The sequence below is a fragment of the Carassius auratus genome, chromosome 41 (genome assembly GCF_003368295.1).
Source record: "Carassius auratus strain Wakin chromosome 41, ASM336829v1, whole genome shotgun sequence".
Lineage (NCBI taxonomy): Eukaryota > Metazoa > Chordata > Actinopteri > Cypriniformes > Cyprinidae > Carassius > Carassius auratus.
Window position 1 is genome coordinate 3,462,147 of NC_039283.1, and position 26,453 is coordinate 3,488,599.

The window sequence follows — 26,453 nt, forward strand, 5'->3', positions numbered from 1 at the left end:
CTAAGTGTATGTCCATGACATGCGGAGTCCCACAAGGCTCAATTCTTGCACCGCTCTTGTTTAGCCTGTATATGCTTCCACTAAGTGATGAAAGATGAGATAATGAGAAAGAACCATGATAATGGTGGGATGAGATAATGAGAAAGAACCAAATTGCCTATCACAGCTATGCTGATGATACCCAGATTTACCTAGCCTTATCTCTAAATGACTACAGCCCCATTGACTCCCTCTGCCAATGCATTGATTAAATTAATAGTTAGATGTGCCAGAACTTTCTTCAATTAAACAAGGAAAAAACTGAAGTCAATGCATTTGGAAACAAAGATGGAGTTCTCAAGTTGAATGCATACCTTGACTCTAGGGGTCTAACAACTTAAAATCAAGTCAGGAATCTTGGTGTGATTCTGGAGACAGACCTTAGTTTCAGTAGTCATGTCAAAGCAGTAACTAAATCAGCATACTATCATTTTAAAAACATTGCAAGAATTAGATGTTTTGTTTCCAGTCAAGACTTGGAGAAACTTGTTCATGCGTTTATCACCAGCAGGGTGGACTATTGTAATGGGCTCCTCACCATACTTCCCAAAAAGACCATTAGACAGCTGCAGCTCATCCAGAACGCTGCTGCCAGGATTCTGACTAGAACCAAATCTGAGCATATCACACCAGTCCTCAGGTCCTTACACTGGCTCCCAGTTACATTTAGGATTCATTTTAAAGTACTTTTACTCATATATAAGTCACTAAATGACCTAGGACCAAAATATATTTCAGATATTCTCACAGAATATAAACCTAACAGAACACTCAGATCACAAGGATCGAGTCAGTTAGAAATACCAAGGGTTCACACAAAACAAGGGGAGTCATCCTTTAGTTACTATGCCGCCCGCAGTTGGAATCAGTTTCCAGAAGAGATCAGATGTGCTAATACACTAGTCACATTTAAATCTAGACTCAAAACCCATCTGTTTAGCTGTGCATTTATTGAATGAGCACTGTGCTATGTCCAAACTGATTGCACTATATTTTCACTGTTTTCTTTTTTTTTTATATAAAATCATTTTCTAACTATTTTTAAATTCATTTTAAGTAAATGTTTTAATCATTTTAAAAGTTTTAAGATTGCTATTAATAATTTTACTTTATTTATGTAGAGCACTTTGAATTACCATTGTGTCCGAAATGTGCTATATAATGTGCCCTGCCTTGCCTAAAGGTATTTCGTATTGCTTGGCGGGAAAGTAATATCCTACAGGAAAGCATTAAAAACTGCTAGATCTGATTACTTTTTGTCTCTTTTAGAAGAAAACAAACATAACCCCAGGTATTTATTGAATACAGTGGGGTATACACTCTTCACGCTTTACATGTTACCATTGGGGGATATCATCAGGAAACATGGTGTTAGCTTTCACAGTTATGCTGATGGGACTCAGCTCTATATTTTTTGCGGCCCGGTGAAACACACCAATTTGAAAAACTAACGGAATTCATAGTCGATATAAAAAAGTGGATGACGAGTAATTTCTTACTGCTAAGTTCTGAAAAGACAGAGGTGTTAATTATAGGACCTAAAAACTCTGCTTGTAATAACATAGAACACTGTCTAAGACTTGATGGTTGCTCTGTCAATTCTTCGTCATCAGATAGGAACCGAGAAGTGCATTTTTCCATCTCAAAAATATATCTAAATTACGGCCTATGCTCTCAATGTCATATGCAGAAATGTTAATCCATGCATTTATGACCTCAAGGTTAGATTATTGTAATGCTTTATTGGGTGGTTGTTCTGCATGCTTAATAAACAAACTATAGCTAGTCCAAAATACAGCAGCAAGAGTTCTTACTAGAACCAGGAAGTATGGCCATATTAGCCCGGTCCCGTCAACACTGCACTGGCTCCCTATCAAACATCGTATAGATTTTAAAATATTGCTTATTACTTATAAAGCCCTGAATGGTTTAGCACCTCAGTATTTGAATGAGCTCCTTTTACATTATAATCCTCTACTTACGCTACATTCTCAAAACTCAAGGCAATTTGATAATACCTAGAATATCAAAATCAACTGCGATCGGCAGATCCTTTTCCTATTTGGCGCCTAAACTCTGGAATAACCTACCTAACACTGTTCGGGAGGCAGACACACTCTTGCAGTTTAAATCTAGATTAAATACCCATCTCTTTAACCTAGCATACACATAACATACTAATATGCTTTTAATATCCAAATCCGTTCTACGCTAATATTAGTCTGTTTCTCTCTTATTCTGATGTCACTGTAGCCACCAGATCCAGTCTGTGTCCAGATCAGAGGGTCACTGCAGTCACCCGGATCCAGTACGTATCCAGACCAGATGGTGGATCAGCACCTAGAAAGGACCTCTACTGCCCTGAAAGACAGCGGAGACCAGGACAACTAGAGCCCCAGATACAGATCCCCTGTAAAGACCTTGTCTCAGAGGACCACCAGGACAAGACCACAGGAAACAGATGATTCTTCTGCACAATCTGACTTTGCTGCAGCCTGGAATTGAACTACTGGTTTCGTCTGGTCAGAGGAGAACTGGCCCCCCAACTGAGCCTGGTTTCTCCCAAGGTTTTTTTTCTCCATTCTGTCACCGAAGGAGTTTCGGTTCCTTGCCGCTGTCCCCTCTGGCTTGCTTAGTTGGGGTCACTTCATCTACAGTGATATCGTTGACTTGATTGCAAATAAATGCACAGACACTATTTAAACAGAACTGAGATGATGACATCACTGAATTCAATGATGAACTGCCTTTAACTATCATTTTGCATTATTGACACACTGTTTTCCTAATGAATGCTGTTCAGATGCTTTGACACAATGTATTTTGTTTAAAGCGCTATATAAATAAAGGTGACTTGACTTGACTTGACTTTACACATATTCACAGTTTCTGAAAATGAAAATATTAAATGCAATAAACAGTAAAATAACAGAATTTAGAAACAACAACAGCATTTTCACCTTTTTAAAAAAAAAATATATATATAACGACATCTGGATGACTGCTAGGAAATGTCCATGGTTTCCATTTCAGAAATCTGGTCACAAAGTCTTAAAATCCCTTCTCCTCGGGGCAAAGGTCATGCCAGGCATAGCACATCTATACCACTATTGAAAACATACCAATATTACTATGGTTTTACTATAACTGTGTGGACATAGCTTTCTTAGTGCCATAAAAATACAGCAGTAACATGGTATGTATGTGTGTGTGTGTGTATGTGTGTGTGTGTGTGTGTGTGTGTGTGTGTGTAAATACAGTAATACCAGTAATATTGTTATTGTATTATTGGGTACTAAACTTTTCTGTTAGTTCACTCAAGAAGTATCATGACAATACCTAGTCATTAACAAGTTTATGTAATACTACTTCATGGCGTTGTTATAAGATTTAACTCTATTGATATCTGACAGCTTCAGTAGTTTTTGTTAGACTGTACATCTATGACTTGAGGCCAGCTCTCTTCTTAAATTAGGCTGGCTTTAATGATTCTAGAGAGTTCAAGGTTGTTGCGGCGCTTCCTGTGACGTCATCGCGCACCAACCGACGTCCGTAATGGACTTGCAGCTGTTCTCTGACAAACAATAACAAGAGCGAACGGCGTCGGCTTCCGTGTCTGTAACCGAGCTGATATCGAGCCTGTGAGGCGTCTCGACTCTAACATCGCCGGCGAGGAAACTCTGGCCTCCGCTGCCTCCTCCTCCGACTCGGAAACCGGCGGAGCTTCGCCGCCCCCGCGGAAGAAAAGCCGAGGCTCGGCGGCGGAGGGAGCAGGAGAGAGCGGGGCGTCTGCTGCCGGGATCACGGGCCTCTCTGCGGCTTCTCTCTCAACCCCCCACCAGCGCTCGGACATTCGTCTCAACCACAGCCTGCGGTCGCGCAGATCCGCCGCTGTAACCGCGCTTTATAAGATGCAGGCCAACGGGACCGGAGCACAGGAGCCGGAGCCGGAGTCCTGCAGGAACGGAGAGTCCTCGTCCTCCGCCGCGGGAGCGGTGCACTCCAACGGGCTGCTGTCCTCCGCGAATAACGGGCTGCCGTCCACCGAGAGCCCTGCGTCTGACAGCAGCACGAAGAAGAAGAAACGACTGTCCCAGAGCGACGAGGACGTGATCCGGCTCATCGGACAACATCTCCACGGGCTGGGACTCGAGTAAGTGACGCTCCGCCGCGATCCGCGCGTGATCACCGGTTATTACTGGATCGGTCACGGTGCTCTCTGATGCGGTGTGCTTGTGATTACACGATGCGGTCAGCTGTGATTGTGTAATGTGTAACTGATCTCGTGTTTTAACGATTGCAGCACTGGTGTTTGGTGCTTTCATGATGGTGTCAGTGCTGTTCTTGTCGCATGACAGTGTTGTTATTGTTTTCATGACGGTGTCAGTGCTGTTTTGTAACGTGTCAGTCGATTTTTCTTATATTTCAGTGGTGTTTTTCTGCCATTTCATTGGTGTTTGTTGAGTATTTGTGTACACAAGTCCTGTGAGATTTTTATATAAGAATAACTTGTTTTTAATCAAATCTAAATTTGAAATGTTAAAAAAAAAAACACCCATATGTATATGTAAACATGTTTAGTGTATTGTAGTTTAGTTGTTCAGTTGACAGGGTAGAATAGTTTTATTGCAGTCTGTCTTCCTAATCATAAAGCTTCCTGTGTTTTGTGTAGAGAAGCAGCAGAATTGATGCTCCTCAGCTTGTATTGAGTTGAGTGCTGCTCAGGACTTGATCTTAATTATTGTGTTCATGAATCAAAGACTGACTTCTTGTTGCCTGGTGATTGGATCTCTCTCTGTGTGTGTGTGTGTGTGTGTGTGTGTGTGTATGTGTGTGTGCAAGAATATAAAATGCTGAATCAGATCTCTAATCCTGAGGCTATCATGTGAAAGCAGTATGAATCCCCTTGATAACATTCATTAGCCTCTTTCTTCTTGTTTCAGTCAAACGGTGGACCTGTTGATGCAGGAATCGGGCTGTAGACTTGAGCATCCTGCTGCTACCAAGTTCAGGAATCATGTGATGGAGGGAGAATGGGAGAAGGTGAGTCTTCATGAGGCCAGTCCAGGATAGGGACGCTCCCATCCCATAATCAGTGTCTGTATGGGCTCCGATACTGCCGTTTTCTGCCGGATCGGTCAGACGAGACGGATCCACATCCATTAATGTGCGTATACTATTGTGTTGTTGTTAAGCCCCGAAAGGCGCAGAAGCATTATAAAGCACAAGTAAGTTTTCGTGCATTATATTCCAAGCATCCTGCCGGCCGGACTGGGTCGTATGTCTGACAGCCCTTCTTTAGAGGATAGTAAATACAATAAGGATAGTTTCCACCATAGTCTTCGGCTCAATCATTAAAGGAACAGTCCAACCCAAAATTAAAGTTTGCTGAAATGTCCTCACCCTCAGGTTTTCCAAGAGGAGTTTGTTTCTTCATCAGATTTGGAGAAATGCAGCGTTGCATGAGGGTCTCATCAATGGATGCTTTACAGTGAATGGGTGCCGTCAGAATGAGAGCTGATAAAAACATCACAATAATCCACAGCACTCCAGTCCATCAGTTAATGACTAGTTAAGCAAAAAAAATTTTTTTAAGAAACAAATCCTATCAGTAATATTGTAAGAAGTTATCTTGGACAACAGGAGATGGACTTTTCACTCCAGGAAGCATTATTATGCATTTTGGCCAAAAGCAACAGTTTAAAGTTAAAAACCTCTTAATGATTGATCTGTTTCTTACAAACACATAGCTTTTGTCTTCACAAGACATTAACTGATGGACTGGAGTGCTGTGATGTTTTTATCAGCTGTTGTGACTCTCATTCTGACGGCACCCATTCACATTGCTGAGAGACTGATGCAGAGCTACATTTGTCCAGATCTGATCAAGAAACAAACTCATCCTAATCTTGTATAATCTGAGGGTGAGGAATTTTTATTTTAGCAAATTGTAATTTTTTTGGGTGATCTATTCCATTAAAACAGCTGTGAACAGAAAAGCTACAGACGAGGGTGTGTGAACCTGTGTAAACTCAGTGAATGTGTGTGTGTGTGTTCTGTCAGGCTGAGAGCGACCTGAACGAGCTGAAAGCACTGATGCACTCCCCCAGCGCTGTGGTGGTAAGAGTCACACACACCTCTGATCACACACACCTCTGATCACACACATCGCTGTATGAGCGTCCTGACCGCTGTTCTCCTGTGTGTCCAGCGGATGAAGTTCCTGCTCCTGCAGCAGAAGTATCTGGAGTATCTGGAGGACGGGAAGGTGCTGGAAGCGCTGCAGGTGCTCCGAGCCGAACTCACGCCCCTGAAGTACAACACTGAACGCATCCACGTCCTCAGCGGGTATCACACGCCATTGCTGTTTTAATCACATATTCATAAGTGTCCTGTTATGAGAAAGCAGCTTTACTCTAACCCTGGAGGGAGATTCTGCCCTCGTGCATCCGCTCCTGTTACAGAGGACGCAGATAGTGTTGAGTACTAGTAAACCCTACACTAAAATACAATTAAACCGTTTTATTTATTTATTTTTTGGTACAATTTATTTTATGGTGGGCTTGTTTCAGTTTAATAAGTACTGAGTAATAATTACCTTAATGTGCTTTCTGTATGGTTACGATTAGGGTTTGGTTTAGGGTTAGTTTCCTGTAATTATGCGTCATCAGTATATGTAATGTGTAACAACATCTTAAAATAAAGTTAGTTTTTTAGTAATTGTAAAGTCAAAAATTTAAATCAAAATAAAAAGTTGCTCCATCTTTCTAAAATCAAGTCCCACCCTAGAACTAGAAATAATATAGAAATACAATCTGATTTAAAAGGTGGTAACTTGTTTTCTTTTAAGAGACGACAGCATAAAAAAAAAGCTTTAAAGTTTTTCATTAAAAAAAATAATTTGGACTGAATTCAGTACAGGGTTGTTATCATGAACTGAAACTAAACCACGTAAAAACAGTTTGATTACTTGGAATTAAACTAACTTTACTGAAATAAAAAATAAAAAATAACTTTCAAAAATGATTTTATTTCAGCTAGTTTCCAAAGCAACATTTCTCTTTTTCATGTAGGTTAACTTGAAGGAATAAAATAACTAAAGCTAAAAAAAAAAGAAAGAAAACAAACTATATATATTTGTGTGTGTGTGTGTGTGTGTTAACCCTACAAAAAACACATCATACCAATAAACTTCAACTAAAACAAATACAAAAAATCCGATTCAAAATATTAACAAAAGCTATAATATTATATCAATAATACCAAAACAGCAATTTTCTCAGTGTGAATGGTAAAACAATAAAAGCATGTTATGACTCCTTTAATACGATTATAATATTGATCCAGATTCAGAATTTCAAACTTCTTGTGTCCCACGTATGCTTTTGATTTATTCTTTGATTGAATTAGTTCTGTTCAGTTGAATCTGAAGTGATTGACAGATGAGGGATATGAGAAGAGATCTCTGTCCTTCAGTAGAGTGGCGTATCAGTGGATGTGTGTCTGTGCAGGTATCTGATGTGCAGTCACCCTGATGACCTGCGAGCTAAAGCTGAGTGGGAAGGGAAGGGGACGGCCTCGCGAGCCAAACTCCTCGACAAGCTGCAGAGTGAGTTCATATAGACACCCGTCCTGGCCCATGACCGCTCAAACCTCAGGATGTGTGGAAACATTCATAAACCGTTAAAAAGCAGACCTTCTGAAACATTCTCTGGTCCAGCTACCATTACTTCTATATTTATAACACGATTATTACACAATGAGAGGATCATTAACATGATTCCTAACACAAAACATCTCAGGATTGATCAACTCTTCTGATGTCTGTGCTGATGATGTCACTTCCTGCATGAGCTCAGATCAGATCAGTGAGGCTTACACAAAACCTGTGCTAGTTGAAAAAAACAACAAGTTGATAAACTGGATCCAGTATTTAGTAATGCAGCAGCACAATGAGAGATTTCTAAGCCATTTTTTGTAGGCGTCTGGATTTTTGAGTGGGAACTAGGTGAGGAAAAATATGATTTTATATCCTGTGTGAGAAAAAGTCATTAGGTTTTAGTTCAGTGTGATCAGAATATATATAAATATATCTATATCTGAGTCAGAATGAGTGGAACACAACATGAGGGTTAAACCTCTTATCAATTCAAATATGTCAAAGACCGAGTTTTGTTTAAAACATTTCAATTAATACTGAAAATAGAGAAAATGAACATTTGAAGTTAGTGTAACAACAACATCAGCAGTGGCGTATTTAATTAATCTAACTTAAATGATTCAAAGTTCACCCTGAAAACTAAGATTTCTATATTTAAAAAAAAAGCTATATTAATATTTATGAGTTTCATTTATACGGTAAGGTATGAGAGGTTGTGCTGTGTTGATTATAGTAACGATTTTATTTATTTACATTCGTTATTAATTGACAGAGGATTGGGACATGAATTATTTTGTGTTTAAACATTATTATTCAGTTTGTCATTAACTCTGTTCACTCCTTGCTCTCTTCATCCCCTCTTTTTTCCACTGGTACAGTTTCATGTAATTCTTTTTTTCAGCTGGGGTTCGGGTCAGTTCTGTTTCAGTTCAGCCAGTCCAGGAGATGAATTGAACTGGGCTGCTGTGATGTGGCCCAGCGTAGACCTGCCTTTCACTTGATGTCCTGTGTCGGCTGAACTGAGATGAAACTGAGTCTAACGCTGCGTGGCCTCTGCTCTGTCTCTCGTCTCTCTCTCATGTCTCTCTCACAGCGTATCTGCCCCCGTCTGTGATGCTGCCGCCCCGTCGTCTGCAGACGCTCCTGAGGCAGGCCGTGGAGCTGCAGAGGGACCGCTGTCTCTACCACAACACCAAACTGGACAGCGGACTGGACAATGTGTCTCTGCTCATAGACCACGTGTGCAGCAGGTACAGCCGGCAGATTCACCACAAGAGCTCTCCACTTGTGTCATTTTAACATTTGAGAACAGAAGTTAAAGTGTCTAGAATATGATCATGGAGAATCAAGCATTCAGATGTGTATGAGGTTGTGTCAGTGTAGTCTGATGTAGGCTCTGAAACGCATCGATGTCGTCTCCAGGAAGCAGTTCCCCTGCTACACCCAGCAGATCTTGACCGAGCACTGCAATGAAGTCTGGTTCTGCAAATTCTCCAACGACGGCACCAAACTGGCCTCGGGGTCCAAAGACACGACCGTCATCATCTGGCAGGTGGACCCTGTGAGTGACCTCTCCCTCAGAACCATCAGATAAGCAGAGCCGGGGAGATGACACATTACACATGACAAAAACCTCATACATTACACATTTAAGGGAATGTAATTCATTACCTTTGACCAAACTCATGGATGTAAATAGGTTATTGATATACAAATACAAAGGGGAAATAAAACTGTGAAATGCATTAAATATTACATTACGTCTCGGGTTCGTGACGGAACTGAAGGAGTTTCTGGAGCTTAATGCAAAGCTGATAATGAATTAAATCATAAAAGATACAACTATTTGAAAATCCGGAATCTGACGGTGCAAAAAAATCGAAATATTGAGAAAATCAACTTTAAAGTTGTCCAAATGAACCCCTAAGCGATGAATATTACTAATCAAAAATTAAGTTTTGATATATTTATGGTAGGAAATTAAAAAATATCTTCATGGAACATGATCTTTACTTAATATCCTAATGATTTTTGGTATAAAACAAAAATCAGTAATTTTGACCCATAGACCAACGCTACTTTTGCGTCATCGAAGGGTAACGCCCCTTTTTGGGGGAAAACAAACGGATTCCTGATACAGAACTTGCTCCAGGGACCTTTTGTTTGTCATTGTTTCTGATGTGTACAGGCCTGTCAGACACAATTACAAACAGATATTGTTTAGTCCTAGCCTGCGAATATTTCAAACGTAAAATCAGTTAACAGCCAAGGTAGCATGCCTAATGAGAGCTAACGTTAATCACGTAGCTGCTAGCAGCTTTGTATTTCTAACTAACGTTACAACAAAACTGTCAATAGCTTAAATCGAGTGAAATATGATCCAAGTAAACCACCGACTCCTCTTGACATGGCCTCATCGTCTAGTTTATCATACTGTGAGTGTGTTAATGACAAAAAAATAGGCTACTTGGTGATTCCACGAGATAATGGTAACGTTAGATGTCCATATTTGGCCACTGCGTGGGGTTATGAATCCAGTTTTCGACCATTTCAAAAGGAAACCTCTGTAAACACCGTATCAAGTAGCTTCATTAAATACCTCTCATGGTCCTCGGCCCACAAAGAGAGTGTGTATGTTTCTGCCATTTTTGTTATTAAGAAATTAGAGCGAGTTCTGTATCAGGGAAATCCGTTTGTTTTCCCCCAAAAAGGGGCGTTAACCTTCGATGACGCAAAAGTAGCGTTGGTCTATACAGTGTATTTTTGGCTATTGCTACAAATATACCCCAGAGACTTCAGACTGCTTTTGTGCTCCAGAGTCACATTTACTAGGTGAGCATTTAAAAGAAGAAAAACAAGAATTAATGCAAATCAATAAATTCTGTGTAATATACTGCTGTTGTGTGAATAATGTTCTCATGCAATCAGTAAAAAGTACCTGTAGTCCGATTATTCTCAAATCTAATGTAATCTAATTACACGTAATTCCTTTCTGGAATCTGATGACGTAATCGAGTTGCTTCCCAGCTCTGGAGAACAGGCATGAGCGGAGAGTCTGATGGTCTTTGGTGTTTCGGCAGGACTCTCTCCAGCTCAAGCAGCTCAAGACGTTGGAGGGTCATGCCTATGGGGTTTCCTATCTGGCCTGGAGCCCCGACGACTCGTATCTGATAGCGTGCGGCCCGGACGACTGCTCCGAGCTCTGGCTGTGGAGCGTGCAGGTGAGACACCGCTGACCTGCGCTCAGATTCTTTCCACCGGCTCGTCTGGGTTTAATCCGCCGCTCTGCTCCTCCAGACAGGGGAACTGAGAACCAAAATGAGCCAGTCCCATGAGGACAGCCTGACCAGCGTGGCCTGGAATCCAGACGGCAAGCGTTTCGTTACCGGAGGTCAGAGAGGCCAGTTCTACCAGTGTGTAAGTGCTGCTGGACACTCACAGTGCTCTCACATATAACTGGCTGCATCTCCTTAGCTAATGTCCTGCTCCGATTCCACTTGTTAGGGCCCGAGCACCGATGGTGTGAGGACCCTCTTGTTTCTGTGTTGTTTATTAGGGCCCGAGCACCGATGGTGTGAGGACCCTCTTGGAATTGCTCCGTTTATTATTATTAGGGCTCAAGCCTGGAGGGCGAGAGCCCTATTGTTTTCCTTAGGATTATTTGTTATTATTATTATTATTTATTATTATTATTTTTCTTCAAGGTTTCGGGGGCTTTTGGGGCCCTTAACATGCTTAAAAAGTCTTGAAAATTGGCACACACATTGGAACCTGCGGCCATTAGGGCCAGGCAGAGACTGATACACGGGCGTGGCACAGGGGCTCTACAGCGCCCCCTGGAATATGGAGGGCCATATATCATACTTACTTGCATGTAGACGTACGAAACTCGGTACACATATAGAACTCATCAATACAAACAACTTTCGTATTGCATATCATAGGCTCCGCCCAACAGGAAGTTGGCTATTTGGGGTTTATTATTCATATTTGTCGTCAAAGTTGTGGGGGCTTTTGGGGTCCTTAACATACTCAAAAACTCTTGAAAATTTGAACACACTTTGCAATCTGTGGCCTTTAGGAGCCTGCAGAGGCTGGGGCCCGGGCGTGGCACAGGGGCTCTACGGCGCCCCCTGGATCACAGTCAGAAATGTTGATGTATAGCTCACACATACTTGCACATATTCATATGAAACTCAGTACACATATAGATCTCATCGTGCCGAACAACTTTCGTATTGCTTGTCATAGGCTCCGCCCAACAGGAAGTCAGCTATTTAGAGTTATGTAAAAAGCGCATGCTCTGGAATTTGAAATACTTGTCATAGGTTTTTTTGCCGATTGCCACCAAACTCGGTCAACGTGATCTCAAGACATTGGGGATGAAAAATTGCCAGGGGATTTTTGATATCTCAAACGGTTTGCTCGTGGCGAGGCGCTGAAATTATGGCGAGAAATGAGAAACAGGAAGTGTCTAATACCATCCACATACATTTCCTGATTTTAATCAAACTTCATCAGATTATTCATTGTATGAGGTCGATCGCATATATGTGACTATTAGGAGTCAAAGTTATAGCGCCACCAACTGGCAGCAGGAAGTGTGTCATTTTCAAAATGCTTTGATTTCAGCAACTTATTTTTACTCGATTAGCTTCAAACTTCATCAGAATAATGTTAAAACACAGCCGATATAAATCTGCTGGGGGGATATTGATATCTAAAAATATTGTTGCCATGGCAACATGTCAAACTGGACTACTTCTCAGGTGATTTTGAGGCATATAACATGCTTAGAATTTCATCAAACTCAGAACACATATCAGTATTTATGATAACTAGACACTGGCAAAAGTACATAAGAGGGCGTGGAAGAGGCACTCTATAGCGCCACCTTTTGTCAAAAGTGGGGGGGGGGGTTAGTTTTAGCTACAGACACCAAACTCGGTACAAAAATGTTTCTTATCAAGACGGACAACTTTCTAATTCACAGTCATCAGCTACGACCAACAGGAAGTCGGCTATTTTGATTTGAATGTGGATTTTTTTTACATTTAGCTGTGAATTAATGCATACTGCTCAGAGGACAGTAACACTATACACACCAAACTTTGTCTACATGATGCCAAAACATTGATGAACTTAAATTGCCAATGGATTTTGGATAGCTTGAACGGTTTTGTCGTAGTAATTTTTTTAAATGACAGTAAAAATGGAATTATCAATTTTCCTGCATTTTTAAATTCCAAACACTTCAAAACTTTTTTTCATACAGATGGAAATGTCATTCTGAGGAAATATGCATAGTTTCATGACTTTACAACACTGTATGGATAACAGAAAATTAAAAAAACTGTCAGACATCTCATCTCACTCTGTCCCTCTGTTTGAGTGTGTGTGCTTAGACTTCCATTGTCTGAGAGAAATAGCGCCCCTACAGGTGCAATTCCCGCAAAAAAAAAAGAAAAAAAAAGGGAGGAGACTCTCTTTTATTTTCACTTTTAAATCGGTTAAAATACAAATAAATACTTAGATTTAATTCACACTGACAAGCTAAACCAACATAAATGATTATTACCAGGTCATGGCTCATTAATAATGGATGTGTGGTCAGTGATACGTGAGAAATACGAGAGATTAATCACCGCTCTGAGGATGAGCGTGTGGAATGACGAGCTCAGAAAAAAACGAGTTTATTCTTGTTTTATAGCTTTTCAAATTAAAATATTAAAGCGATATCACACAATTCACCAATTAGAACACACCAAGAGCTAAATTCAGATGTTTTTGAACTGTTTGTGTGAAAATGAAATATTTGCGGCTGCCTATATCTGAAATCACCGCTCCGATCAGCGCGTACAGTGTCACGATGTCAAAACAAGCGAATTTATTCTTGTTTAAGAGCTTTTTAAAATAGAATATTGCCACAAATGCACACAATGCACCCATTATAACACAACTAGAGCTTAATGCAGGTGTTTGTGACCCGTTTAAGTGTGCAAGACTATTTGACACCGCGACTGGCAGAATAACATATCTCTCGAGCTGCAGGATTCTGCCTTTCGTCGTAAGAACGAACACTTCACGGACAAGATTATTTCAAAATACATAATAGCTTGGCGAATATAAACGAAAACAGCCACGTGAACATAAACTGTTGAGAATATTAAGTGACCGCATTTACCTGCTTCGGTCTTCAATTTTAATCTATACATATAAAAAAGGAAATTCATTTGTCTTGGCTGCTTTTTTTAAATGTGTGTGCCGTATTTATTTATTTACTTTTTTATACATTTTGTATAATTTCATAGTTTATGTATTATAATTATAATAACATAAATACATTTAGCCACTTACATAGAAATATCTTAGGCCTTATCCTTTTCTGACAATTTTAGGGGATTTTTAAAAATCCTAAAAAACCTTATTTGTGCTGCAAATAATAATTTCAAACTCATTTGATACTGACCTATGACATCCTGTGACATGATATTATTTGAATTTACATAATCTCATGGATGTAACAGTAAATCTGTTCAGCTCACAGATGAAGAGTAAGCTGCAATGCAAGCAGAACTTTCACAAATGCTTATAGGTCAATAAAATCATTACAAAACACATATAAATCATTTAAGGATTTGATCACACTGTAAAATAATGTCTAATTTGTTAACATTAGTAAATGCATTGGTAACACTTTATAATAACTGCACTCATTAGTAAATAGTCAGTTTATGCTTTATAAAGCCTTGTCTTAACATTAACAGCACATCTATTACAAAGGAAAAGGTCAGTTATCTTCCTAAGAAAAATTAAAATAAACAAACAACAACACATATTGATACAGAACTCAGAAATATTTATTTCAATATGCAATAAAAGTAAACTGTACACTTTAATTATATATATATATATATATATATATATATATATATATATATATATATATATATATATAATAATTGCATACGTCTATATTTCATTTTTTTATCAAGTATATATATATATATATATATATATATATATATATATATATATATATATATATATATATATATATATATATATAATTGCATACGTCTATATTTCACTTTTTTATCAAGTGTATATATATATATATATACATATATATATATATATATATATATATATATATATATATATATATACATATATATATATATATATATATATATATATATATATACATATATATATATATATATATATATATATATATATATATATATATATATATATATATATACATATAGTAGGAGACATTTTGGGGATGGTAAAGGTTTTGTCCACTTGGTGGTGCTGTAGTTATGTTTAATTAGAGCACCTAAGCAAGAACTGTGTGTGTTGCAGTATTGGTAACTGGGAAGCACAGTTTTTGAGCACATGGCATATTAGCCAGTAAGGTGGATTCTAGTTGTATTCGGTCCATAAGGTATGGCTTTGTGTGTACATGTGAATAAGGAGAGGCCACAAGAAGTTTGAGATCATGTTTAATGGAGCTCAAGAAATAAAGAAAGACATTTGTTATGCATCTACGTCTGTCTTTGTACGTGTTCTACACTTGCTTAATCCTATTATCAACAGCAACGGCATATGAAAGCTATATATATATATATATATATATATATATATATATATATATATATATATATATATATATATGTGTGTGTGTGTGTGTGTGTGTGTAATATAAACATGCGCAATTATACAAAAATCACTTTTTAAAAACTACAACAAAAATTGTTTGGACTACAACAAGCATTTTCCGGGATTTGTGAAATCACAAATATTGACGAATGGGATGTGAATTGGTTGAGCTGCACTAGAGAATGCAACGAGTGTGATATATACGTAGTTGACCATGAAGACTGGAAGAGAAAAAAATAACTATAAAGGCACTTTTCCTTTACTGATAAAATGAGCCAAAAAAAGACATTTCACTCAGACTGAAAAAAACCCAAAATTATTAGATCCTCATGAGAAATATTCAAAATTAGATCACTACAGTAATTACAAATTAAAGACATGACCACTGGACAGCAAAATGCTCACTGGGTCAGAAGGGTCAGAAAGATAAAAAAACAGGTGGAGAAGAACAGAAACACCTAAACTGCAAAATAATTAAGAATTAAAGTGAAGAATTAGGTGTGACACTATCAGGGAGCATTTAGTCTACAGTGCCACCATTTTCCAGAACTGCAACTTTCCTGGAGTCTCAGAATTACAATGTGTCAGGTTCTGAGAGACGTAAAAGATCCCAAAAAATGACTTAATTAGAATAGCATGATGTATTGTGGAATACTATATATTAAGACTTTATATATTGGCTTTATGAACAGAATATTTTGAGTGATTCTTGAAGGACTAGCATCCCCTCCTCTTGTACGACAATTTGAGGAATATATCTTACAGATAGTACCGTGACTCCCTATATGCAGAGTATGCAGTCTTCATAGGGCACCAACTTCCAGAGGGGACACCATCCCAGTTGCTAAAAAAAACAAACAAAAAAAAACCTGCACCATTCTCCCATCTGCGCTCGTGATCACTCACACCTCATGTTTGCGGCTGAATGTTCGTAATTGACAGAGAAAAGAAAACTAAAGAAAGTAAAAAAAAAAAAAAAAAAAAAAAACAGGCATAAATTTGGCTTGACATTGGACATTCGAGAGTCTCAAATTTAGGGACCGTCTCTAAAGTTACATGTGATATTGTTATACACTTTTCTAACGTCAGTAGCATTTGAAGAGAATGACTTACAGTCATAAAAACAACTGTAATTGTTCATCTAGGTGACAGCTATAATGCACAATTAAATTGAATGTTTTATGTTTATTAAAACAAACTGTAAGTCAAATGTAAATTATGCTACTTTTTCACATGGGCTCAAATGCAAATTTGAAGCTCAATAGCATTTGAGGAGAAAGACTTGCAGTCACAAAACAATTTTAATGTGTTAATTTAGGTGTCAGCTACAATGCACTAATTTTCAAATGCATACATTTTTTATAAATGCTTATGCCCGCTGGGCACAGTTTTCCCGATGCCACCGGGGTGGCGTTGCACTGACGGCTTGAGCCCGCCATCGCTGCTTGCAGCTATATTTATTATTATTATTATTATACTTCTCCAAAATGAATCGCATTTTTGAGGGCCTAAACATACTCAAAAAGTCATGAAACTATGCACACACCTCAGAACTGGCGAAAATTTACATCTGATATGGGTTTCAGAAGTGGGTGTGGCAAAATGGCTCGACAGCGCCACCTATACACGTTCAACGGTGTGCGCCCCGAGCTATGTTTCACGTACATGTATGAAAATCGGTACACATGTGTAACTCTCCAGTACCTACAAAAAAGTCTCTTAGAGCAAAATTCTAAACCCAACAGGAAGTCGGTTATTTTTAATATTATGAGCAAATTTTGTGTCATTTTTGCCATTTCCATGCGTTGTATTTTAACGAACTCCTCCTAGAGACTTATTCAGATCAACACCAAGTTTGGTATGCCTAATCTAAAGGCCTTTGCGATGTTAAATTGCGAAGCTTTTGAGTTTTCGTTAATGGTCGTGTCCGTGGCGGCCTGGCGAATTTCGATGATTCGCCATGAAACAGGAAGTTGCTATAACTCAGACATACAATGACCAATCTGCCCCAAACTTCACATGTTTGATGAGTCTCCTGACCTGAACAGATTGACATGCCCATATTCAGTTATAGTCATAGCGCCACCTACTGGCAACAGGAAGTGACATATTTTACACTGCGATGAACTACTCCTAGAAATTTTATGACATCAATGTATTTTTTGTGGTCAGTCTAATCTAAAGGCCTGTGCGATGTTAAGTTGTGAAGATCTTGAGTTTTCGTTAAAAGGCGTGTCCATGGCGCCGTCACGAAGTTCGATGTCTCGCCATGGGAATAAAAGATGTTATAACTCAGGCATAAAATGTCCGATCTTCCCCAAACTTCACATGTGTGATAAGAGTCCTGGCCTGAACACATCTGAAGGCCAAAATTCCATCAGGTGTGGCAAAATGGCTCGATAGCGCCACCTATACATTTACAACAGAGTGCGCCTCGAGCTATGTTTCACGTACATGTACAAACATCGGTATACACATGTAACACACCAATACCTACAAAAAAGTATCTTGGTACGAAATCCGAATCCCAACAGGAAGTCGGTTTTTTAGAATTTTCTCTGCAAAATTGGCGTTGTTTTTTACATTTTCAGGGGTTGTACTTTAACGAACTCCTCCTAGAGATTTATTCAGATCAACACCAAACCTGGTCAGTGTAATCTTAAGCCCTTTGCGATGTTAAATTGCGAAGATCTTTAGATTTCATTAAAGGGCGTGTCCATGGTGGCCTGACAAATTTCGATGTTTCGCCATGAAAAAGGAAGTTGCTGTAACTCAGACATACAATGTCCAGTCTGCCCCAAACTTCACATGTTAGATAAAACTTCTGCCCTTAACAGATCTACATGCCCACTTTCAGTTATAATCATAGCGCCACCTATTGGCAACAGGAAGTGACATGTTTTACGCTGCGACAAACTACTCCTATAATTTTTTTAAGATTAACATATATTTTGTGGTCAGTCTAATCTAAAGGCCTGAGCAATGTTAACTTTTGGAGATCTTGAGTTTTTGTTAAAGGGCGTTTCCATGGCGCCATGACAAAATTTGATGTCTTGCCACAGCAAGAGAAGTTGTTGTAACTCAAGCATAAAATGTTCAATCTTCCCCAAACTTCTAATGTTTGATAAGAGTCCTGGCCTGAACACATCTGAAGGCCAATATTCCATTATAATGATAGCGCCACCTGCTGGCAACGGTAAGATTGGCACATATATGGGATATACTTTGATATATTCCACTTATATTTAGGACATTAAATGCATATTTCTCAACGTTCACCTTTTTACTAGAGCAACACGATGGCGGTGAGCCCGGGTGCGAGGGCCCGTTCATCGCTGCTTGCAGCTTTAATTATTATTATTATTATTATTATTATTTTTCTGAAACTTTCTCGAAAAGTCATGAAACTTGGCACACACGTCAGAGCTGGAAAAATATTAGGTATGCAATGGTTTGCTAAGGTGGGTGTGGCAAAATGGCTCGACAGCGCCACCTATAAATTTTCAACGAAGTGCATCTTGAGCTACGTTTCACGTACTTGTATGAAAATCGGTACACACATGTAACACACCAATATCTACAAAAAAGTCTCTTGGTACGAAATCCAAATCCCAACAGGAAGTCAGTTATTATTATTTTTCTCATCCGAAATTTTGCAATTTTTGCCATTTCCGGGGGTTGTACTTTAACGAACTCCTCCTAGAGATTTATTCAGATCAACACCAAAGTTTGTCAGTGTAATCTAAAGGCCTTTGCGATGTTAAATTGCGAAGATCTAGAGTTTTCGTTTGAGGGCGTGTCTGTGGCGGCTTGGCGAATTTCGATGTTTCGCCATGAAAAATGAAGTTGCCATAACTTAGACATAAAATGTCCAATCTGCACCAAACTTCACATGTTTGATAAGACTCCTGACCTGAACAGATCAACATTCCCAAATTTAGTTATAGTCATGGCGCCACCTGCTGGCAACAGGAAGTGAATACCTTACGCTGCAATGAACTACTCCTAGAAATCTAATAAAATCTAAATTGTGTTATGGTCAGTTTAATCTAAAGGCCTTTGCGATAGTGAATTGTGATTATCTTGAGTTTTCGATAAAGGGTGTGTCCTTGGCGACGTGACAAAGTTTGATGTCTCGCCATGGGAATAAAATTTGTAACTCAGGCATAAAATGTCTGATCTTCCCCAAACTTCACATGTTTGATAAGAGTCCTGGCCTGAACACAACTGAAGGCCAATATTCCATTGGGTGTGGCGAAATGGCTCCATAGCGCCACCTATACATTTTCAACGGAGTGCACCTCGAGCTATGTTTCACGTGCATTTACAAAAATCGGTACACACATGTATCACACCAATACCTACAAAAAAGTCTCTTGGTACGAAATCCGAATCCCAACAGGAAGTCGGTTATTTAGAATTTTCTCTGCAAAATTGGCGGTTTTTTTTTGCCATTTTCAGGGGTTGTACTTTGACGAACTCCTCCTAGAAATTTATTCCGATCAACACCAAACTTGGTCAGTTAAATCTAATGGCCTTTGCAATGTTAAATTGCGAAGATCTTGAGGTTTCGATAAAGGGCGTGTCCATGGCGGCCTGACAAATTACGATGTTTCACCATGAAAAAGGAAGTTGCTGTAACTCAGACATACAATGTCCAATCTGCCCCAAACTTCACATGTTAGATAAGACTTCTGCCCTTAACATATCTACATAGATCTAAAAGTCCTGCCCTGAACACATCTGAAGGCCAATATTCCATTATAATGATAGCGCCACCTGCTGGCAACAGGAAGATTGGCACATATATGGAATAAACATTGATATATTCTACTTATATTTATGAGTTTAAACGCATATTTCTCACTGTTCACCTATTAACCAAAGCCACTCGCTGCCGGTGAGCCCGGGTGCGAGGGTCTGTTCATCGCTGCTTGCAGCTTTAATTAGGGCTCAAGCCTGGAGGGCGAGAGCCCTATTGTTTTCCTTAGGATTATTTGTTATTATTAGGGCCCGAGCACCGATGGTGTGAGGACCCTCTTGGAATTGCTCCGTTTATTATTATTATTATTATTATTATTATTCTTCTTCTTCTCCAAAATGAATCGCATTTTTGAGGGCCTAAACATGCTCGAAAAGTCATGAAACTTTGCACACACCTCAGAACTGGCGAAAATTTACGTCTGATATGGGTTTCAGAAGTGGGTGTGGCAAAATGGCTCAACAGCGCCACCTATACACGTTCAACGGTGTGCGCCTCGAGCTACGTTTCATGTACATGTATGAAAATCGGTATACACATGTAACTCTCCAATACCTACAAAAAAGTCTCTTGGAGCAAAATCCGAAACCCAAAAGAAAGTCGGTTATTACTAATATTATGAGCAAATTTTGTGTCATTTTTGTCATTTCCATGCGTTGTATTTTAACGAACTCCTCCTAGAGATTCATTCAGATCAACACCAAATTTGGTATGCCTAATCTGAAGGCCTTTGCGATGTTAAATTGCGAAGCTTTTGAGTTTTCGTTAATGGGCGTGTCCGTGGTGGCCAGGCAAATTTCGATGATTCGCCATGAAACAGGAAGTTGCTATAACTCAGACATACAATGACCAATCTGCCCCAAACTTCACATGTTTGATGAGACTCCTGACCTGAACAGATTGACATGCCCATATTCAGTTATAGTCATAGCGCCACCTATTGGCAACAGGAAGTGACATATTTTACACTGCGATGAACTACTCCTAGAAATTTTATGAAATCAATGTATTTTTTGTGGTCAGTCTAATCTAAAGGCCTGTGCGATGTTAAGTTGTGAAGATCTTGAGTTTTCGTTAAAAGGCGTGTCCATGACGCCGTCACGAAGTTCGATGTCTCGCCATGGGAATAAAATATGTTATAACTCAGGCATAAAATGTCCGATCTTCCCCAAACTGCACATGTGTGATAAGAGTCCTGGCCTGAACACATCTGAAGGCCAAAATTCCAACAGGTGTGGCAAAATGGCTCGATAGCGCCACCTATACACTTTCAACAGAGTGCGCCTCGAGCTATGTTTCACGTACTTGTACAAAAATCGGTATACACATGTAACACACCAATACCTACAAAAAAGTCTCTTGGTACGAAATCCGAATCCCAACAGGAAGTCGGTTATTTAGAATTTTCTCTGCAAAATTGGCGTTGTTTTTGCCATTTTCAGGGGTTGTACTTTAACGAACTCCTCCTAGAGATTTATTCAGATCAACACCAAACCTGGTCAGTGTAATCTTAAGCCATTTGCGATGTTAAATTGCGAAGATCTTTAGATTTCGTTAAAGGGCGTGTCCATGGCGGCCTGACAAATTTCGATGTTTCGCCATGAAAAAGGAAGTTGCTGTAACTCAGACATACAATGTCCAATCTGCCCCAAACTTCACATGTTAGATAAAACTTCTGCCCTTAACAGATCTCCATGCCCACATTCAGTTATAGTCATAGCGCCACCTATTGGCAACAGGAAGTGACATGTTTTACGCTGCGACAAACTACTCCTATAATTTTTTTGAGATTAACATATATTTTGTGGTCAGTGTAATCTAAAGGCCTGTGCAATGTTAACTTTTGGAGATCTTGAGTTTTTGTTAAAGGGCGTTTCCATGGCGCCATGACAAAATTTGATGTCTTGCCACAGCAAGAGAAGTTGTTGTAACTCAAGCATAAAATGTTCAGTCTTCCCCAAACTCCACATGTTTGATAAGAGTCCTGGCCTGAACACATCTGAAGGCCAATATTCCATTATAATGATAGCGCCACCTGCTGGCAACGGTAAGATTGGCACATATATGGGATATACTTTGATATATTCCACTTATATTTAGGACATTAAATGCATATTTCTTAACGTTCGCCTTTTTACTAAAGCCACACGATGGCGGTGAGCCCGGGTGCGAGGGCCCGTTCATCGCTGCTTGCAGCTTTAATTATTATTATTATTTATTATTATTATTTTTCTTCAAGGTTTCGGGGGCTTTTGGGGCCCTTAACATGCTTAAAAAGTCTTGAAAATTGGCACACACATTGGAACCTGCGGCCATTAGGGCCAGGCAGAGACTGATACACGGGCGTGGCACAGGGGCTCTACAGCGCCCCCTGGAATATGGAGGGCCATATATCATACATACTTGTACGTAGACGTATGAAACTCGGTACACATATAGAACTCATCAATACAAACAACTTTCGTATTGCATATCATAGGCTCCGCCCAACAGGAAGTTGGCTATTTGGGGTTTATTATTCATATTTGTCGTCAAAGTTGTGGGGGCTTTTGGGGTCCTTAACATACTCAAAAACTCTTGAAAATTTGCACACACTTTGCAATCTGTGGCCTTTAGGAGCCTTCAGAGGCTGGGACCCGGGCGTGGCACAGGGGCTCTACGGCGCCCCCTGGATCACAGTCAGAAATGTTGATGTATAGCTCACACATACTTGCACATATTCATATGAAACTCAGTACACATATAGATCTCATCGTGCCGAACAACTTTCGTATTGCTTGTCATAGGCTCCGCCCAACAGGAAGTCAGCTATTTAGAGTTATGTAAAAAGCGCATGCTCTGGAATTTGAAATACTTGTCATAGGTTTTTTTGCCGATTGCCACCAAATTCGGTCAACGTGATCTCAAGACATTGGGGATGAAAAATTGCCAGGGGATTTTTGATATCTCGAACGGTTTGCTCGTGGCGAGGCGCTGAAATTATGGCGAGACATGAGAAACAGGAAGTGTCTAATACCATCCACATACATTTCCTGATTTTAATCAAACTTCATCAGATTATTCATTGTATGAGGTCGATCGCATATATGTGACTATTAGGAGTCAAAGTTATAGCGCCACCAACTGGCAGCAGGAAGTGTGTCATTTTCAAAATGCTTTGATTTCAGCATCTTATTTTTACTCAATTAGCTTCAAACTTCATCAGAATAATGTTAAAACACAGCCGATATAAATCTGCTGGGGGGATATTGATATCTAAATTTATAGTTGCCGTGGCAACATGTCAAACTGGACTACTTCTCAGGTGATTTTGAGGCATATAACATGCTTAGAATTTAATCAAACTCAGAACACATATCAGTATTTATGATAACTAGACACTGGCAAAAGTTCATAAGAGGGCGTGGAAGAGGCACTCTATAGCGCCACCTTTTGTCAAAAGTGGAGGGGTTAGTTTTAGCTACAGACACCAAACTCAGTACAAAAATTTTTCTTATCAAGACGGACAACTTTCTAATTCACAGTCATCAGCTACGACCAACAGGAAGTCGGCTATTTTGATATTTGATATTTGATATTTGAATGTGGATTTTTTTTTACATTTAGCTGTGAATAATGCATACTGCTCAGAGGAGAGTAACACTATACACACCAAACTTTGTCTACATGATGCCAAAACATTGATGAACTTAAATTGCCAATGGATTTTGGATAGCTTGAACGGTTTTGTCGTAGTGATTTTTTTAAATGACAGTAAAAATGGAATTATCAATTTTCCAGCATTTTTAAATTCCAAACACTTCAAAACTTTTTTTCATACAGATGAAAAAGTCATTCTGAGGAAATATGCATAGTTTCATGACTTTACAACACTGTATGGATAACAGAAAATTAAAAAAACTGTCAGACATCTCATCTCACTCTGTCGCTCTGTTTGAGTGTGTGTGCTTAGACTTCCATTGTCTGAGAGAAATAGCGCCCCTACAGGTGCAATTCCCGCAAAAAAAAAAAAAAGGGAGGAGACTCTCTTTTATTTTCACTTTTAAATCGGTTAAAATACAAATACAAATAAATACTTAGATTAGAAACAAGTATGATTTAAATCATTTATAGAAATCTTTCAAAGAAAAATAATATGAATTTTATGTATTTTACTGATAAAATGAACCTCACTTAATTAGAATAACAAGCTGAAGTATTGTGAACTGTATATTAAGAATAATTCTTTATAGGCTTTATGGACAGATACGTTTTGAGTGACTCTTGAAGGTTCAGCACCACATCCTCTTTTACCACTGTTTAAAGAATGTAGCTTACAGTACAGGTGCGGATGAATTTTGAATGGCTTGAATGGTTTTGTCGTGGTGATTTTTTGAAATAACAGTAAAAAGTAACCAGTAAATGTCTTTTATTTTTTTAAAGTGCAGCTTCTAACACTTTAAAAAAATGTACACATAGAAGACAAGTCATTCTGAGGAAATATGCATAGTTTCATGACTATACAACACTATATGGATGATAGAAAATTAAAAAACTATCATACATCTGATGTCACTCTGTCCCTCTGTCACTGTGGGTAATGTGTGTGTGTGTGTGTGTGTGTGTGTGTGTGTGTGTGTGTGTGTGTGTGTGTGTGTGTGTGTGTGTTTGTGTGTGTGTTAAGTGAATTAGGTGTGAAACTATCAGGGAGCATTTAGTCTCCATCGCCAACATTTTACAGAACTGCCACTTTCCTGGAGTCTCAGAATTACAATGTGTCAGGTTCTGAGAGATCTAAGATTCCAAAAAAATATTTAATTAGAATACCATGAAGTATTGTGAAATACTATATATAAAGACTTTATATATAGGCTTTATGAACAGATTAGAGTGACTCGTGAAGGACCAGCACCACCTCCTCTTGTCTGATGGTTTGAGGAATATATCTTCCAGAATCCGGGATTAAGATTTAGGAGCTCATTTTTATTCCAACTCCTTTCCTGAAAGTCTGTCTTGCAGAATTAACTAAAAATTAATCTTCACATTAATTCCTAATTATTTTACAATTCTTTTTGTCAGTTCTTCTTGACCTGTTTTTTTCTTCTTCTTTTCTGACCTCATGATCCAGTCAGAATTTTTTGTACAATGGTCAAGTCTTAACTTATCCATTTCTGTATTGCATTTGTGCTTGATATTTCTCATGGGTATTTCATAATTTTCGACTTTGAGTAAAACAGTTTGAGTTAAAACTCTTTTTTTAGCGCATTTCATCTGTAAAAGAAAACATGCATAATAATTCTGCACACATGAATATAAGGAGTTTTTCTCTTCCAGCTTTCCTGGACTATTGTATAGCACTCATAAATTATTAAATAAAAAATAATGGTAGTTATTAAAGGTGCTGTAGGGAACTTTTGTAAAAAAAATATTTTTTACATATTTATTAAACCTGTCATTATGTCCCGACAGTAGAATATGAGACATATAATCTGTGAAAAAAAATCAAGCTCCTCTGGCTCCTCCCAGTGGTCCTATTGCCATTTGCAGAAAGTCATGCGCTCCCGGTAAAAAACAACCAATCAGAGCTGCGGTCCGTAACTTTGTTTGTGTTCAAAATGTAGAAAAATGAACATAATAAGCGAGTACACCATAAATCCATTTTCCAAACCGTGTTTTTAGCTTGTCCTGAATCACTAGGGTACACCTATAATAAGTGTTTATATTCGGACTATTTTAGATTGCTTCGGGGGTACCGCGGCGGAGTAACCCAGTACCTTTGTGATTCTTCATAGACATAAACAGAGAGAAGTAGCTCCAGCTACAATGTTCTTCCGCAAGACGCGAGCAGTTCTGTTTATTAACCGCTAGAGCGTCAAAAGTTCCCTACTGCAGCTTTAAGATTGATATGGTTTGGAATTGGTACAATGTGCTTGGAAACAAATCACAATAAAACAATGTTTTAATGTTTAAGTTTGGAATATTAACTGACATGAATGAATGCTATATAAATATTGTTCATGTTAACATAATGTTTATAAATGAAATCTTATTGTAAAGTGTTACTAATTATATATATATATATATATATATATATATATATATATATATTGTTCTGTGAATGTGATTTTAAAGTCTAGATGATTCGGATTAACCCTTTAACTGCCATATCCTTTAAAACCTCACTGCCAGTTTACCTGATGCCACCGGGGTGGCGATGGCATTGGTGGCTTTAGCCCGCCATCGCTGCTTGCAGCTATATTTAGGGCTCAATCCTGGAGGGCGAGAGCCCTATTGTTTTCCTTAGGATTATTTTTTATTATTATTATTATTATTTTTTTTTTTTTT

The 26,453-nt window shown here is 38.7% G+C and overlaps 1 protein-coding gene across 2 annotated transcripts in view; it reads left to right on the forward strand.

Annotated features, from left to right (window-relative positions):
• Positions 1–3,588: 3,588 nt before the first annotated feature.
• The window catches only part of wdr26a (WD repeat domain 26a), a 36,060-nt gene continuing 13,195 nt past the window's right edge, over positions 3,589–26,453 (forward strand). The window contains exons 1-10 of one of the 2 annotated variants that reach the window (XM_026228419.1): positions 3,589–4,192; positions 4,983–5,082; positions 6,103–6,159; positions 6,251–6,387; positions 7,551–7,648; positions 8,578–8,583; positions 8,793–8,949; positions 9,122–9,260; positions 10,780–10,920; positions 10,997–11,116. In XM_026228419.1, coding sequence (XP_026084204.1) covers positions 3,951–4,192; positions 4,983–5,082; positions 6,103–6,159; positions 6,251–6,387; positions 7,551–7,648; positions 8,578–8,583; positions 8,793–8,949; positions 9,122–9,260; positions 10,780–10,920; positions 10,997–11,116 — 1,197 coding nt within the window. In that variant the 5' untranslated portion in view covers positions 3,589–3,950. The remainder of the gene's footprint in view (positions 4,193–4,982; positions 5,083–6,102; positions 6,160–6,250; positions 6,388–7,550; positions 7,649–8,577; positions 8,584–8,792; positions 8,950–9,121; positions 9,261–10,779; positions 10,921–10,996; positions 11,117–26,453) is intronic. The other variant, XM_026228420.1, reaches the window with a different exon arrangement.